The sequence below is a fragment of the Chiroxiphia lanceolata genome, chromosome 9 (assembly GCF_009829145.1).
Source record: "Chiroxiphia lanceolata isolate bChiLan1 chromosome 9, bChiLan1.pri, whole genome shotgun sequence".
Lineage (NCBI taxonomy): Eukaryota > Metazoa > Chordata > Aves > Passeriformes > Pipridae > Chiroxiphia > Chiroxiphia lanceolata.
Genome location: NC_045645.1, coordinates 23,904,275 through 23,922,987, shown reverse-complemented (window position 1 = coordinate 23,922,987; position 18,713 = coordinate 23,904,275). Strand labels below are relative to the sequence as shown.

Genomic DNA, 18,713 nt, shown 5'->3' with positions numbered 1-18,713 from the left:
TCAAATGTAGCAACATTGTGGACTCTTTTACAATAAGAAGCTTAGGTAAAGGAATGGTCTGTGTCCTAGATGACAAATTACATGGTTCTAGTAAACAACCCATGCAGACAATATCTGTACTAAACAGGTGGGTGTATTTTTTGCTTTTACTGCATGTGTGCAGTTCAAGAGGGAACAGAAAATAACAGGTTTTGTATGGCAGGAAAGAAGAACCCAGAAGAGTTTGTCAAACAGCTCACTGGTATGAGTTTAGAGTAGAAATTTCTGAGCAGAAATCGAAGAAGACATTAGATGATTGACGGAGAAAAAATGTTTCTGTCTGTAATTAATAATGTTGAAAAATCCATTTCAATGTTATGTGATTCTGAGAATGTGGTGTTGGGGATTCTGTCAGTGCTGAAACGGACTTGACTGGACTGCAGTTCAGGTCAGTTGAAAGGGTCTTGTTCCATTTGAAAGGTTCTTGTGTGATGTGGTTATGAAATGCCTGAAATGGTCATATTCTACCTGGGTAGTTGTCATTATCATGCTCTTCAATCTAGGACAGGTTTATGTGCCTTTACTTCCTGGTTTGTTGTATTTGGTTTAGTCACATATGGAGTTAATTTTGTATTTCAGTTTTCTAGGTGTATTTAAATAAATCTGTAGTTTAAAAATAGCAGTGGAGTAATACCAAGTTAACTAGTGTAGCCTAGCACTGGAAATACAAGTGGGTGGTGGAAAGAATGTATTTCAATCATGAGATTAACATCATTTATGGAAGTTTATGTAGAATTAGTCATTAACATCTGGATTTCTTAGGAAAGGACCTAGAGATATTGGAGGTGTGTTCCTCAGCTACAACTTAACTTTAGAAATAGGAAAGATGTGACTTACTTCTGGGGTATTCTGTTGTAGAACTGTAACTTTAAAATTTTAGTCTAACTGGAACTCAGAGTGCAGGTGGTTCTCAAAAGCCATAGTTAGGCATTAATGTTTTCTTATACTGTTCAGCAGGGTACTGTCATTTGCTTAAAACTGAACGATGCACATCACTTGCAGCTGTATCACAAGTGAATTTGTTCCTTACGGGATTTTTAATTTAATTCCCCTCAAAATGAAGTTGTGGCTCCCAAGTTTTCAGTGCAGAAAGGAGATTACAACCAGAAATAGTGATCAATAAAGTAAGGCGTTTTTTGTTTCTTAAACACTAATTTTTTTTACAGTAATTCTAGTAAGAACTTGGAATTACACATGTTTATGGAAAGGTTGCAGTATATGGGCTTTTGGGAAAGAAGTCTGAAGGAAAAGAAAGGTGATTATTTAAGTTGAAGGTGTAATAACTTGCAGTCTTTATGTCATTGTATCCACATTTATTAGTAATGATGGATAACACCTAAGGTGAGGTCGAACCCAACAGATTTCTGTCCTTCTGGAGGGTTTCCACGTCTTGCCCTCTATGGCTGTACATGTGGTTGGCTAGGAATTTTGGAAGGCAGGATTGTATGATGCATGTAACAATGGGCATAGTGGTGGTTTTGGCTAAAAATTAAAACAAAACCCAAAGAGGCAATGTCTCTAAGCTTCTGTCTTTGTGTCTTATCTGTTTACTCTTTCCTCAGAGGTATTGAAACCATAGAAAGGATTCACAGGACTCCTCTCCTGGTTGCATCAGGATTGTGGCTTATTGTCTATCTACAGTTTCATATAATACTACAGTATTCATGAGGATTTAGTTTAGGCAGCAAAGAGGTGAACTGCTTTTTCTTTGACTATGTACTTGGTTTCATACAGAACTTTTCCATTATCAGTCTTGTTCTCAGCATAAGCAATTCAAAGCTTGTAGAGCTAAGAGAGTAAATTTAGAAATTTTAACATGTATTAAGTAAACTGCTGAGTTGCAGCCAAATTTCTCTGCTTCTTGTGATGGATCATTATTTCTGATGTGGTATATCAGGATGCCTCTCTCGTTGACTTACTTAAAATTTTCATGCCAGATGGGACAGGCTTTGCTGCCAGAATGGTTTAGATTGCTTTAATAGTAAATGTGAGGAGGGAGGTAATTGTGCTGTTCTCGAAGAGCACACAATCAGTTCCACGTGCAGTCAGTGGAACTGCTTAGGCAGCCCTGAGTCAGGAGTTGTTAGGCCCCTCTCTTGTTACTGCAGCTTTGATTCGGCAGGACAGAGAAATCTTTGCTTCGACATTCTTCAAGCTCTGTGATGTGCCATAGGGAATGTGTTAGAATGTCATTTGTAGTAGGACTTGTACATCCTAGATACTTCCACTGTGGAAGAACATGTTACTTGGCAGTGCATCCATTATGCCCAACTGCTCAAGTGGTTTTGAGGTGAGGAGATGAACTCCTTGCAATTAGTGTCCTTGACTGCTGTTTCCTTCCTGTTGGTTTTGCTCCTTTCATGAGGGCAGCCAGAGATGGTATCTTCTCTTCAGCAACATAGAACTCCGTCCTGTGCTAAAACTTCTCTGCTTTTACCTTTGTAGTTTTATTCATTTCCTTCACATTACTCCCTTGAGCTTTTTTTTTTTTTTACACTTTAATAGTGTCATTTATTAATGTGTGTCTTTGCTAGTGGTATCTTATTCATGCAACAGACCATCTTGTTCCAAGTACAGTCTGTCATACCATCTTGAGCAACCTAATTTTGAAATCATTTTTCAGGATTCAAAAGTCCTGTGCCCAAATGTCATTTGATGCTTAGGAAGGTATCTTGTGTCCTCTCCTGTATGCCTCAGTGTTGGATATTTAAATACATATTTATTGATGTATATGACTTGCAGCTCAGTAGGGGTACACAGAAACCTTGAGCTGATGTGATTGTTCTATAGGGTGTTGTAGGTACTAAACTGTTTTGGATGTTATACCTTGGTTTTCCCTCACTTTTTTGGGTGGCTTTACCTGAGATGATCCTTTTCCCGTGCTTGTTTGTTCTGTAATTTCAAAGTGTGCAATAGATGCTAATCTTGAAGGTTTAACATTTTTGTCACCCTTTGAGTGCATCTTTCAGTATAGGTGCAAAGTCAAGTTTCTCTGTGCTGTTCCAAGTTTAGACCTTTAAGTCTTGTTCCAGGAGCACTCTTCTTGTTTGCCTGATACTGTTGTTCTCAAGGTTTCAACACAGCAGAAGCCAATTGTTACTACCCCTTCAAAACAAACAAACAAAAAAATCCAAAACCACAAAAACCTCCACCAACATTCAGTCCTATTTAGTGTAAATGTGAGAGTCTTGCTGTGCAGCCATGCAATTCCACTCCATAAATGTGAAAAGAATATTGTTGACCGCATCCAAGTGTTTCCTTCAGGAAAGCTTGCTGTTGACTTCCTGCTATTGTCATTTCATGTTTCAATTATTCTTTCACTGTTGGATTTTCAGACATAGCTGTCGTTTTCAGAAGTTTGCCTGGCTTTCAATCAGTCCTAAGTGTTAGGCCGAGGCAACAGAGGATTGTCAAGTTATTAAATTTGCAGTGACTCTGGACTGTAACATTTTCTTTCTCTTTCCTGTGCATTGTTAAGAAAGTTTCTTTACAAAGTATTTCTCATTATAAGTTATTTTCTTTTAAATTGTGTGATTTCCATTTACACAAGGAGAATAGAATTGGTAGCAGGAGATACAGAGTTGTAAAGTTTGACTGCCTTGTCAGACTTTTATTTATTGCATTCTCTTTTAAGATTATAGAATTCTGATTTTTCTTTCCTAGCAGAGAATATGTGCAAGAGATTCCCATTTGGAAAAAGGTTGTGGTCTATCTCTATTTTCTGGCTTGGTGTGACCAAGTAGTTTGATAACTTTCAGTCCTGTACATTCGCATCGGTGCTGGAAAACACTCATGGATTCATACTGTAATTGCTTTTAACAGTACCATGAGAAATTTAAGATGTTGGTGTTAATTACGTGTAAGATTATTACAGAGGTGTTATATATGAACTGTACAGAGAATTTGTAAAGTAATTAGTGTAGCTTGGAAATTCAGATGTGAAACTTTTACTTGGTAGGATACAGTTCTGTAAAGGAGTGCTCGGTAAACTCTTATGCAGAATTAAATTTGGTGTCAAGGATTAAATTACTGGGGCTGTGAAGTGGGGTAGTGAATCATTTCCAGGCAGTCTGCAGAGCTGTTGCTATCTGGGGTTTGAAGAGTATACAGCTGAAAAAAGAAGTGGTTATTCAATCTTATTCATCCACAATTCAAACCAAGTCTTTAACTTGAGCTCTTCAGTGTTTTAAGAGACATACTGCTTTGTTCTGTTTCTCTTTGCCTTGACTTCCTTCCAGAAATTCAGGTTAATGTGTCTTTTTAAAGCTATTATTGTTTTGGTAATGCATTAGAGCTCAAGTTTATGCCTGGATTGGATGACTAGGGCTGCAGCAGGTGCAGAATCCAAGTGCAGAGTGACCTGGATGGATGTAGAGCAGTGAGCTTTAAGCAAATGGAAGGCACTCTGACCATTAATGCTTATATGCAAGGAAATGGAACATGTGCCCAAATGGTGATGGAGAATATAATCAGTCCAAAAAGCTGATACATTAGGGTACATATCTTCATTTCCAGGTCTAATTATTTTAAATAAGAAGAGTCACTCAGATTGATACATAGTGATGCTAGAAAGGTAACTAGTGAGGAACCACACTAGAAATGTGTGTGGTTCTTTTACCAGTCTTTGGGTCATTGAACTGTGGGACTGTGACCATAATACATGCAATGACTGGAGAAGAAAAGAAAACCCTAGTGATAGTTAATATTTTTGAAGCATTAGGGTTGTTTATTCAGTACTAGTTATTATGTTTAGTCTCTCAATGTAATTTTTAAGGCATCTGTTGATGTTTTTAACAATGCATGTTTCTAAAACTGATTATATTTGGCAAACTGAAAAAGTTGCAGTAGAGTGATGAAGTTGCAGAGTGATGAAGTTGCAGTACAGTGATTTTCATGATGAAATTATTGTTGGGCTTTGCTTGCGTTCTTTTCTCCGTAGTGTTAACCTGCAGTTAAAGTCTTTATTATGGCCTGCTTTTCGCCTAAGGGAAATGTGTACGTTAACTTTGTAGCAATTTTATTGAAAAATTCCAATGTATTGAAGACTCTCAAGTGAGTTTTTTAACAGTTTTTCTGCATCTAATTCCAAGTTTAAAAATAAGGGTCCAAAGTCTTGCCATCACATTACTTTTAAATAAAAGGCTCTTTTCTTCTTAAATACCCTTTTCTTAATAGATGTCTTATCATTTTAACTGCTGCTTCTACTACCATCAGTGAAGCTGGGATTTTGAAGCTGGAGTTACAAGCTAATTTTTGGCCAAGCACGAACATTTCATCTCAGTGCTGGTGCATGACTCAGCAGCACAGGTTGGAGCTGGTTTGGGAGGGAGAGGAGGAGAAGTATTGCTTTTGTGTTCTTAGTCAGAGGTTATGGTAGATCATTTATGCTGATGTATGCTGGGTCACATCCCCTGGTGCTCCAGGTCGCTCTCTATTCTGCTCCTCTCTGCTGTGGCCTGTGGTTCCTCTTGTATCCCAGGTCTGCTTTTGAGCAACTGCATCAGGGTCAGCCACTGTCCTTGGAGAATGCTCTGGAAGAAGTGCTTCTCTGCTTTCTATCCTGGTTCTTGAATATCTTTTACAACATTAACTTAGCTAACACCTTTAGCAATTTTTGAAGTGGAAATGAGGCTGTAGCTGTGGAGTCCCTGACTTGGAAGCATTTGTTTCCTGATTTGCACGGAGTGTGCACAGTGAGTGGAGCTGAAGGTGCTGCTGGTTTTGGCCAAGTGTTCAAACTGTTTAGACTCTACAAAATGGCACAGAAGCGCAAGTGGCAGGGCTATCACTTGTAGCAGTGTTTATTTGTGTAAGAGAAGTGAGTGGCTGACAGAATATCACATGGTGTATGTGAGAGGATCTGGTCAAAAAAGCTCCATTCTGAGAAAAGTGTCTGTGATGCTGCCACTTCAGGGAGGGCTGCTGTGGCTACCTGGAAGCTGGCAATGCTTAACTCTCATTCACCAGTTGCTTGATAGTTAGAGGCAGGACATTTGAGAGTCAGTGGGCAGTATGAGAGGTGGCTTTTTCTACTGGTCCCACCCTACTGCAGAGAGCAGACTCTGAGCTCTGCAGTAGGTCTGGTAGTGGCTGCAGTAACTGCAGGAATGTAAGTGGGTACCTACATTCTGCTTTGAGCATTTAACATCTCTTAGATTTTCATTAATAAGGAAAACTACAATGCCATTATTTGCAAATTGTCAGAACTATTTTATTTACTACCTGAGTAGCTGCTATATAGCACTGGAGGCCCTGTGTAGATGCTGGAAACATCCAGCAGGCTGGAGAGCCCACTCGGATGCTTGAGGCAACAAGGGGCTCTTCATCCTAGCTGTTTACTTCTCCTGCTAGGAGAAAGGGTCAGCACAAGGCTGGGAGCAGGAAGCTGGTGAGATCCAGAGCTGCGGTTTGTGGCTCTTGTGGCTCATTAAATAAACTAGGACAGCTTTTATGAGAGACTTGGAAAGATTTTTGCAAAAGATGAAACCAGTGGCAATAGAGCAGAGGCTTGTTCTCTGCCAGGTGCTTCTCTCCCCTTTGATTTACTTTCTAACTGTGCTGCTGGCTCTGTGGGCCTTTATTCCGTTTGCAATGCTGATGGAGACAGGGAACAAACATGTAGAAATAATTATAGAGCCAGCATTTGTGCTGAGAGGAAAGAAGCCATGGCAGGCCAGGCACAATGGGGATGCTGCTGTGCTGGCCTTGTTAACGGTTGTGTCTATTCTTTGGAAAGAACATTTCACTGAAATAGTTGGAAATTCTGCATGTCACAGGCACAAGGAACCCGTAGTAGGTCAGTCTGGAAAGCGGAAAGGTTCCTCTGTTGGTGACCTTCTGAAATTCAGAAACAACTGTCAGCCCAGATGATACACCTCTGATTTATGTCACTCTGGGTCAGCAAAAGCATTTCTTAAACCTAGGGAGCTCTACCAAGTGTTTTACAAGGTTCCAGGCATCACCTGAAATATTAATATGCTCCTTGCCCAGAAACAGTGACCCATATAGTCAAAGAGGAAACTGTTAAACACTGTTACCCATGGAAGTGTTGGTGCAGTTGCATCTGACCATATTTAGCTCAAGTTCAGCTGTGTGACCTCTGGGTTAGGACTCAATGCATAGTTACAACCTGGGGTTGAGGGGAAAGGTGGTAAGGCAGTATCAATTTATATAGGGAGACTAGGCTGCTTTTTTTCTTCCTTTTTTTTTCCTTTTTTTTTTTTAGTAGGAAAGGCTGGATTTTTGTGTGGCTGTACCTGCATTTTTACTGTCTCAGAATCAACTCTGTGTAGTTCAGAAACGTTAAATCTGGCAGAAGGGGAGCGGTGACCTTGACAAGTCAAGATGAAGCAGGGCTGGAGCTGAGGTGAACAGATAAAACAAAACACTGTCACTAACACTGGGCATCTCCACTTGGTAGTTGGTGGCAGGTCTGGTAGCACAATTGAGGGAATGAGTGGAAAAAGTAAAACCCAAACCAATGTTCAGAAAGTAGATGACTATCCCTGTGGTGAGAGGAGTATGATCAATTTTCAACTCTTAAGTGTCTTTTTCCAGGCACTGGAGAGTTATTAAATCTGGGAATCTTTTCTGCCTCATTTCCTACTAGTCTCTGATAATCTTCCTCATCTAAGGAAGAAAGGATGAGCAACCACAGATGCTTCCCAGAGCATCTGCATTGTCTTCAAGGTTGTCTGGGTTTCAATTCATGTTAATTTACTCATGATGAGAGCAAGAAGCTCTAACAGTTTTGAAAATCAAGTATTTTTCTTGGACTTTTTGTAGGTTCAGATAGAAGCATTGCTTTGATTCTTTGTTATTTTTTTTGTCTCTTATATTTTTGTGCTGATACATTTTATGAAGGTTTTATAACAAAAATGTACCAATTCCAAATAGCTGTTTCTGCACAGTACTTTTTACCCAAGTCTAGTTGAAATAGCCCAAAATTAGGTATAGACAAATGCTTGCTTACCATGGTTTGATCAGTGATTATCATGCCATTTTAAGAAGGAATTAATTGGGTAGTTGGTTGATGGGATCAGTTGACAATAGATGCATGAGGCTAGGGAATTCACAAAAGGGAAAAGGTTTTCTTGCAAGTTCTGGTGGCAGTATTCAGGAGCTTATACTTGGATCTTAGAGTGCTGAGAACAGGGGGTCAGAGAAGGAGTATTCAAAAGCAAACAGGCTCTAGTGGCAGCAGGTTTAGTCACTGAGCACTTGCAGGCTTCTGGCGCTTAGCAAAAATTCAATCTAATTAAAACTCCTAAAAAAACCCCAAAACAAACACAAAAAAACCCCCACCAAACAAAGAACCTTTTTAATAACCTTTAGCCTGGTAGTGTGAATTCATGCAGATTCTATCCTCTGAATCATATGACCACATGCAAGTTGTAACATATTCTCACAAAGATTTAAGTCTATATCCTTTCTCTGAAGTGGTTTAAATTATTCTGTGCAGCAGGAAAAGCTTATTCTGGTTACAGAAAGCAGAAATATCAAATGGACCTCTGTCTAAAGAAAGCATATTTCTTAATGACTAAGCAGGTTTTGTATTGTGAACAGAACCTAAACCACTACCAACAGCAAGATGCTTTCTTTAAAAAACTAAGTTCAGAGGTATTTCCAGTGTTGTCCATTTAGACATGACGCTCCTGTGTTCACAATGACTTACAGAAGACTTTTTTTCCTTTGCAGAAACGGAAGGCTTCAAGATTGACACTATGGGCACTTACCATGGAATGACTCTGAAGTCTGTAACGGTAAGCTGGAAGTCTTTACTTTAATATGTTTTATAAAGTGATAGTGTACCTATTGATATATATTTAGAGGTAGAGATATCTTGTCAGCCTGGCCTAGGCTCTGGAAGGTCGCTTAGTTTGAGTAACAGAATTGGTGGAAGTTATTCTCCATGAAAAGGTAAAATGCTTTGTGTGATCTACGTGTTTTAGAGGACGCAGGGATTGTCTGCAGTAAAAGGTGTGCTGGGATGGCTTTGCTGGCAGATTCTTCTTGTGGAGGTGCAGCCTTTTTCTGCTCTACTTGACATACCCAGAGTTTTGCTCACCTTAGGTGTGTCTGGGAAGGACATAGTTCATAATCATAAGTGATAAAACTACACTCGCAAAACTGAAGTAATAAAACTAGGTTTTGGAGCATTGCTCTGTTTCCTACTCTGTATTTAATAAAATAAATTTGTTTGGTGGTGGAAGAACTTGACCTTGGCATTACTGTTGAAGCTTTCTAGTCTAGTGAGATGATTTCTTTTGTATGACTGTACAATGCTGTCAGTGGGAATTGCAACAGATACAGATGAGAAAGAAAGACCCTCAGATTCCCTCTTTTTTTGGCCAGTATTTGTCTGCTTTTGTGGAAGTGAGTTGAATGCTCTCAAATAAATCCTGTTTTGATCTGCTAGTAAGTAGGACAGATGCTACAAAACTGATGTAGTGCCCTCATTAAGGTTTTTGCCATCTGCATACCTACGTAAATCTGATGAATAGACAGCACTAAACACTCTCCTAAATCCATGCACTACTTCTAGTTTGCACTCCTGATTTGAACATCAAATAGTATCTTGTGTGTAAATTTCTTGAAAACATTCAGAGTTTTTTCTTGTTAGATAAAAGTTCTTTCCCAGATGTTTCATTCCCAACTTCCTCTAGAAGAGGGAGGGAGTATCTAAGGAAGGAATCTACTTAGTTATAAACAGGGTTCTTTCTAAACTAATTCAGAAATTGATTGGGTGAAGAAAAAATATAACCTATTAACCTGTTGTGTCTGAAGATTTGTTCTTGAACTTTGCGTGAATTTTGAGCTGCTTTATGAGGGATCAAACAGTGCTGTTACACCGAACCCAGGTTTCTATGGTATAAGATACCTGTTTCAAGTGGTAGTGACTTGAAATGACTTATTAAGTAGGTTCTGTTTAAATTGTCCTGTGGGGAGGAGAAAGAAAGAAAGAAGAAAAAAGCAAGATTATAGTAAAATAGAAATGTTTTAAGTTTATCTGTGTAAAATCTGTAAAAGTGAAGGGATGCACAGTAACTCTAAAAATTATATGGTTTTTTTTAAGGTCATAAAAAGTAGTCAAGGTTTTTTGTTCTAGGAATACTACCTCATGTATTGAGCCTACTACCTAGAGTTTTAAGGTTGTTATTGAGCTGTCCTTGTTGGTTTCTTCATTTAGAAAGAAAATAAAATGGATATTAAATAACTAGTAAACCTTTTTGTAACATAAACTGGAATTTTTCTGAAATAACTGTTTAAGAGGTATTGCATGATTGCACATAAGGCATCATCTGGTGTCATGAGAAATATTAAAACTCCATCTGTCAATAAGCTTTTGTTTAAGAAAGGAGGTTTAAGGGATTTATGGAGCCTTATTTTACAGACTGTTAAAAAGGTGCCCTTAATGTTTAGCTCATTCATAAATTGCAGTGACATACTGGTTTTGTGTTTCAGATAGGGGAAAAATAAATCTGTTAATTATGTTCATCTGTTTTTGTCTAAACTTTGTCATAGTAATGGACCACATAGTTCTAACCCATAATCTGAGATCGCGTTTTTATGTAGAATAGTTAATCTCCTGCCAGATAACAAGCTTCATATTTTGCTTTTACTCAGGGGGTTTTTTGTGGTTTGTACATATTTTGTTATGCTAGACAAACTAAGAAGAAAATGGGAAAATAATTTCTTCCCCTAGGTGTTTAATGGAAAAGTACATTATACTGAGTGGCTAAATTATAGGAATATGGAGGATAACACTGGAATTCATTCTACCTATAAAATGTCATCTGCTGTCTCATAGTATTGGTATGATCCTTGTGTGAACTCATCAAACTCTCCAAAGGAATTGAAACAATAGGTAGTTCTTGGTTAGAGTCTGTCTTTAAACTTTAGCCGTCTGATTTCCAGTGGAATGGTGAAATTTGAAAGGTTCATTTTTTTAAGCCATTGTTCTCCTTGACATAGGTAGCTCCTCTGTTTCTTCTATGGTGCTTGCTTCCATTGTATTTCTGGAGAGCAGTCACATTCCCTTAAAACTTATGCTTATTACCTGAGCTAAAGTGACCCAAATTTGGAGTTGCCCACCTGCTTCTCATGTAAAATTTGTAAGAACCTTTATTTCTTTCCTGTTATATTCCATACATGTCTTCCACTTGCACTCTGCCTTATTGGAATTCTCCATAATGATGTTTATGAAATGTGCAAAACTTTTGTTTTGTGTTTGTTCTTCCTGCAATATGAGTTGTCCTAGATGCTTGTTCTTTTTAACAGCAAAACAAAAACTTCTTCATCTTGACTGCTTTCTTTTCATCAGCGATGTTGGAAACTTTCTTAGCATTCAGAATTTGTGCCAGAACAGATGGTGAATGGTGGGCTTTTTCTGAAGTAATGTCAGCTAAAATAACTTGTGCTGCTGGCAGTTCTTCTCTGTAACAGGGTTTTTGCTTAATTGGCAGACTTACTTTCTCGTAGGAAGAATGGACTTATTTATTGAATTTTTATTATGAAGGCATGATTTCATTATTCTGGACCTGGAATTGTTTATAACAGGGCATCTTCCACAGGAAGAATTTATTTATTTTTTTTTTAAATACCTGTGGCACTTTCTATTTGCCTGGCTTGATGATGTTTTGGAAACAAGTGACTTAGTGGTGGTAGCTCTTGCTACTATCGAGTTACCCAGGGGTTTATGCTGCGAATTGTGCAGCATGACTTTCTGCAGCCTTCACTTCCAAGCATAATCCCCTGTATAGCAGGGAATCTAGTTACCTGCACCTGTGTCAGGAAAGGGAGAAGTTGCTTTTTCCACGAGTATCTGGCTGTTACATAGGGGAACTGAACTGTATCCTCTTCCAAGCTGAAGGCGTGCCCTGTATTGACTGTATGCACTTGCAAATGGAATTGGTTTATCCACTGCAATAATAGCAATGGTGATGCTGGTTTTACTCAAGTCTTCATGACCTGAGTATGAAAAAAAGTAATAGCATGATAGCCTGTGGAGTTGTTGGGGTGATTTCCTCTGAGCTCTGAGAGCCCTGAGCGGTCACAAGCTGTGATTCAGGGAGGCTGTAAACTTGTGTGCAAGTGAACCAGATCTGCACAGCACTGCAGCAGGCCCTTGTAGAAATGATTTTGTTGTTTTTCCTAATTGCTGGAAAGCTCTCCTGTTTTAAACTTCTGCTTTCTTTTAGCAATCAGGACTGCTGAAGCTCAGAAGCTTCTTTTATCTTTTGTTTTTGCTGCTAGTAATGGAATTAGTCATTGATCACCTGCACTCATAAGCAGAACTAGTGTTGGCATTTCTTTCTCTTACTAAACAGGTGGATACATCAACTCTTGCAGGTATTGAGCTGATAGCCTTCCCAGATAGTTTGGGGTTACACCTCATTGATCAGTATAGTTAGAGAGGGTTTCATTGAGGGACTTCACTTGTAGCAAACTCAAAGGCAAATTTCTGGGGTGTATCCAAACTTAGTAAGTTTTATCTCTGGTAAGAAATTCTACCTAAGTTTTCAGTACTTCTGAGTTCAGTGATAATGTTCTTCCTGAAAACTGACAGAAGTAACATCCCTCTTTCCAGTGTACACTACCAGGCTTTACAACAATCTCTAGGTAAAAGTACCCTGAGTAAACATATGAGATTGTCAATAATTAAATACATTTCATAGTCCCAACAGAAAACTAACTAAAAAGGGAGTCCCTATGTAAGCCACAGTACAAGCAGGCTCATTTTGAGAATTGAAGACTGATTCAGCACCTCTAAGGTCAATAGTGTTTTTCAGCAGTTTGTGGTCAGTATCAGATTTTGGGCATTAATTAATCTAAGGATTGTGCTTTTGTTGCACTCGAAATCTTTTGAGTTGATATAACCTCTGTAATTCTGTTAATTTTTTTAACTGAGTGATTGTTTAACCTCTGTATTTTCAAAGAAATAGTGTGTAGTACAACGAATGGAACTGCTAAGTTTCTGGCACTTCACAGGATGGGTCCTTGGAGAGGAAGCATGTTGGGGCAGAAGCAATCAACATGGTAGATGCATGGATTTTATATAAAAGACTTAAGATAATTGATATGCTTCTGTGTGAGTTGGTAAATCCACAAGATCTCTGTAACTGATCATGAGGAGTTAAGGTTGTGATTCAGTGCCAAAAATTGAAATGACCTTTCAGAAGCATATGGTGGAATTGGACATTGTCTCTCAATGTACAGATCAATGGCCCTTATCTTTAAAACACAAATAAAAATTTAATGCATGTTAAATATTAAAGATGGGGGAGAGATACCTACTTACCCACATGTTACGAGTTTTCTGTGTCATGTCCTGGTCTCATTAAAATGTTTGAGGAAAGTGGTATTGAGGGAAGAGTCAACAGAACAATGGACTCTTTGAAAATGTTTGAAACAGGCTCTGAAGTGGAAGATAATTTTCATGCAGCCTGTGCATAAGCTGGTCATTATTCTCAATGTGAGTGTAACAACAGCCCCCGCTTCTCTCTGCGGGCTGAGCAGAATTCTCTGTGTGCATCCCATTCAGTTATTAACCATCAAGAGGAGGTGAAGAAAGCTGTTAAATAGATTTGCATGGAGGGCATATTTTTTAGAAGAGTTTTCCATAGATGATGCTGGAGGTAGAGACTTGTTTTCATTGGATTTGTTAATTTTTTTCCACGTTAAATATCCGTATCTGTAACTGTAATTTAGACATATCCATGAGGTTCTTGGTCCGTGAGGGTTAAGGGTGAGGACATGACCAGGAACTCAAAAAATCTTTGAGCCAGAGAAATGGATGCTTCTCCAGAACATCTGTCAGCAACCTTATGCTGCTCATGGGTAACAGACAAGAGGGTTTTCCATGTCTGTATTACTCTAATGAGAGAGGATGAAATGCAACCAAGTTTCCTAAGGACTATTACTGTATTTTATAGTTAAGGCTCACACAACAATTTCAGTGGTTGGCATTTCATTGCCTTAGTCATGTTTCAAATATTAAATTACTTTCCTTCAAAGAGTTTTAGTGTAAATAGTCAAGCTGATAGAGACCAAGGAAAATCACATACAAATGCTGCTTTCAAGAAAATGTGTTAGGTTGAACAATGGTGTGCACTCGTTTTCTTTGTGGTTGTAAATCGTGTACATCTGTGCCAAGACATCTTGCTGTTGTGCTGCATTATACAATAGAACTGCCTGTTTTGTTCCTCATAATAGGTTCTCTTTTATTTTGAGACTAAGAACTGCAAATTCAAGAAAAGAAGGGGATGTTGTATAACCAGTTGTGCCTCTGAAAGTTAGGCATTGCTCTGTTGCTCCGCATGCTACTGAACAAAAGAGGGAGCAAGACCTGGAGCCACGTGGCTTTGTTCCTGAATGAACATGTCTGGAGTCACTGCTGTGTGTGGAACTCGATTGTGTCAGCGTGCTAAGTGTGCTTGTGGCATGTCTGTCAGGTCCTTGAGTGGCTTTATTTACAAAAACTTGAAAGCCTCAAACATTTTTCATATGAGTTGTAAGATGACTTGCTGGACCTGTCTTGATCTAAAGCTGAATGACACGAGTGTATTTGATAGCCCTGGGAGTATCCCTTGACAAACTCATCTTCCATGTACAGTGTGCACTAGGACTTGCATCCTTTATGAATGTTGGAGGAGTCACTCTCATTTGGAAACATGAGCCAAAATAAAACTGCCTGGGAAACTTGATTTGTGCTCTTTGAATTGGATGTCCACTTTCTACTTGAATCTTGCATAGGATTCTGCTTAGATTCATTTGTGGTTTTTGCATCTTAAGATTTGTGTGTAATATCTATGCATGAAAGTTTTGTAGGGTGTTGCTCAGAAATACCAACTGAGCCTGAGTGACAGATTTTTATACTTTGTCCTAATTGTTCTGAACAATCAAACATCGTGTGTTGCACAAGCATTAAATAATGGTATTAGCCTATTTCCCCCCATAAGTTATCTCCAAACAGCTAATGAATATATAACAGCTGCATCTTCACCTGACAGTTTGTCATCAAATTTCTTCTGCTGGGGAATGAACAGCTCAGCTATTATGTGGGGTTGGAATTTATTCACAGCTATTGAAGGGGGTGTAAGGGTGTTGCAGACCCAGTAGAAATAAGCATGTGTCAGATGGGGAATCAGAAAACAGTTCACTTTAACATCCCTTCTTCTCCCTGCAACTTTTCCCAAAACAGTCACATGGGTAGCCATCCACTTGCCTTTGAGTAAGAGTTTTAGCAGAGTTTTGAAGGTTTCTAACACTTGGCAATTCATGATGCAGTCACTAAATCAAAGTTACAATTCAAGTATTGAATGATCATCTGAGTGATTTATGTAACTAATCTGAGATGACTCAGTCAAGAATTCCTTCTCTGCTCAGTTTTTCATATTATGCCATTGTCATTAGGCCATGTGACGCTTTACTATTTGTTTGTTTGCTCTTAATAAAGTAAGGTAGAATTCATTATTTGTGGAAACAAGTTTCCTGCTTGGAATACTTGCATATATGTAACTTAGCATCATAGTCATACCTTCTTCTGAGCTTGGAAAGTAGGATAGCTTGATTGTAACCACAGGAACATGCCTCAAATCCCAGTCTCGTGTACATCTCACTCATGCTATCTACTACTACTTGGTTAAGCCAGAACAAACTCTCCTTTATGATGTTTTAAATTATTTTTATAAGTTCTGTACTTTGTCCTTACTGTTGCCCTCTTTGGACATACTTAAGGACTGTTGTTTCAATTTGTGGACTTTGTTCTGGTATTGCTATTTTAAAGGTCCTCCTCCAGTCCCTTCCTTCCTGCAGTTGTGGGTTTGTTTTGTTGTTTCGTTGGGATTTTTCCTTTGATTGAACTCTTTCAGTATGTGACTGGTAGTGTGTGAATCCAACCAAAGGGTGTCTCAGTGTGGCAGACTGTCTTCACAGGTGTACAGTTATTACAAGTGTGTTATGGGCAGGAGTTCTTTAGTTCTTACATCAGAATATGTAAGGTACAGACAGTATTTTCAGAGCACATTAAACCTGCAGAGCTCAGAACTGAGCCAGATCTTTGGAGGGAAATGTTAATGAAATGCTAAGGTAAGAACCCTGGCTCTTAGTCTTTTGGGGGACAGATTTTAGGTGATGTTTTTCATGTAGTGCAACATTACTAATGGAAGGGCCAGTTAGAGTAGCAAAATAGGACATATTTTTAAGCTTTTTTTAGCAGTTCCTTCTTGCACCATTTAAATGGGTAATTGATTAAGGCTGACTATATTTTGACCTCCAACTTTATGTGATTTTATTGTTCCATCTAAATTCAGGTGTTAATCTGCCTGTGTCTTTTATGCAGCCACATACTGTTGCTCTGGAATCATCATCCTCACTTTCAGGATGTTTAAATGTGTTTTATTTATCTTTGCTAGGAAAATCTGTAGGCAAAGTCCTGGTTTATTCAGGTCTGCTACTGGTGATCCTAGATAACAGTCTGTTTCAGCACAGGCTTTCTCCTTAGGTAAATGACTGTAAAGACCAAATAATGAACTCTGCATTAGTTATGGCTCACTCAACTGGCATTTAGGCAGCACTGATCAGACCTTCTGGAATATACCTGGGATTGTGACCTGCTGAGCTGCCATCTGGAAGTATATTTATGTTTTCCCTGAGCAATATGCTATTGCAGAAACTCCTTGCATTGCTGCTGCTGGAGGGGTGGTTCTTTGGGCTTTATCCATATAGAACTCTCTTAAAGACACACTCAGCTGAGTTAAGGGGAGACCTGTGTATATATGAAAGTGCATGTAGGTAGGCATTCAGTGATGTATTGTGTCTTTTAATTTCCATTCACCACTTTCTGTGTTGCCCCTCTTCATTCCCAAAAACCTTGTGGGATTTTCTGGAGATTTTTGGTTTGGGATTTTTCTAAGTAACACAAACCTCATACATATAGGACTTGAGACTTATCACTGAAGATAGTGATCTGTTAAAAATAAATCTGGTTTCTTACTTTGTGAGTCAATAAATGCATAGCGTGAATGTACATTTCTTTGAGATACAAACATTCTTGTGTTCTTATGAAATGTAAAAAGTTAATCTGGGATTTTTGCATCTTCGGTACTTAACTATTTTAAATAATGAGGGTTTGTCCAATGTACTTAAAATGTCAAATTTATCTAAAGCAATTGGTAAATTGAAAGAAATTTATCTAAAGCAGTTGATAAATTGAAAGAAGTTTCTCTAAAACAGTTGGTAAATTGAAAAAAAAATTATAAATAACTTTGAGAACAACTGTATTTTTTACAAATACATAATTTGATTAGCTGGCCTATAAAACTGTTGGTTAGAATTCATACAACACAAGTATTGCATTTGGCACATTAAGGTTTAAGAAGTCAAACTCTTTGCTGCTTTAGGAGACTTTGTATGTATTTTTGGAATTAAAATATCTTCCTTTTTTGGCTCTCCATAAAGGAATATGAGTAGATTTTGTGCATAAGCAATAGATATGCTTTTAAAATTCAGTGAAAGTGCAAAGGAAAACTTTGTGTGACTAAGCAAAGTGATGCAGTGATGTGATAAGATTGCTGGTAGTTGACTGTCAGCCTAGTTGCTGTAAATTTATAATACTTTTAATTTAGAATATTTTTTTAAACTCTAGGTTTTTCTTCATAGGGACTATAAATATTGTCTTTTGTCTCTTTAATCACCTAAACCTCTCTTCCACGAAGTGAGGTGGGTGTCTCCTCATACCCTCCCTTGACGTGGAAAGAAGTGCAGCTGATAAATTATAGATGTTTGCTTTTGGGTGGCTTGGTGCTGCCATTGTGAGGAGACAAAGAAAAAGCACTGCCTGCCTTTCACTCCCTGGGAGCAGTAATTTGAGGGTTTAATTTCCCTGGCCAGCAATTTTCATAAAAATTTGACAAAGGCAATAACTTTTCTGCAGGTTTTATTGAAATTGGAAAGCAGTTTCAAAACACAGTGTGGCAGAAGAGAGGAAATGCTACTGAAGTAGACTGCTAACAAAGCTGTTTCCTGGCAGGTGGGTGGGAAAACCACTCTCCTTTTCCTTTGGAATATGGAGACTTGAGGGTGCATCATGCAGCACTGCTTATCAGCCCTACTTCCTACCTATCTTTGGAGCAGTTGATGTAAATCAGGCAAACAGATTTCAGAATAACTGAAATGAAAATGGAATACAGTTGTCATCAAAACAGATAACCTGCCTAATTATGTTTCATCATGATTACTAAGTAAAACAAAAGACTTGTGGATGGAGAGGGATTTATAATGCCTTAAGCCAAATGTTTTGGAGCTAATAATATATACAACATATTATAATGTACACAATATATGCAGCACATCATATTGGTCTGTAAAATCCATTCTGGTTTTGGGTGACATCATGAACTGTAACAAACCAATGATTTTTATAGTAGATTTCATATGTCTAATTAGGTCTGGGAAATAATGTCAGGAAAAAGCTTCTAAAAATATGTGGACATGAACAGCAGGTGAAATGCTGATTAAAGTAATAAAATACATATTAGAATACTAAATGGATCATAATGCTGTCTTAGAAATTAAAGTCTAAAGGGACTCTGAACTACCTGGTATAATGCTACATCTGGTTTTAAAGGGTAGGTTTATAGTTGGTTCAAATTCTGTAGGTTGAGTTTTAACAT

General features: G+C 38.2%; 1 protein-coding gene across 1 annotated transcript in view; it reads left to right on the top strand.

The window, feature by feature from the left end:
• Window positions 1-18,713, top strand: part of CDC73 (cell division cycle 73) — a 105,711-nt gene that overhangs the window by 26,176 nt on the left and 60,822 nt on the right. The window contains exon 10 of the mRNA XM_032696249.1: window positions 8,737-8,801. Within this exon, the coding sequence (XP_032552140.1) occupies window positions 8,737-8,801 (65 nt within the window). The remainder of the gene's footprint in view (window positions 1-8,736; window positions 8,802-18,713) is intronic.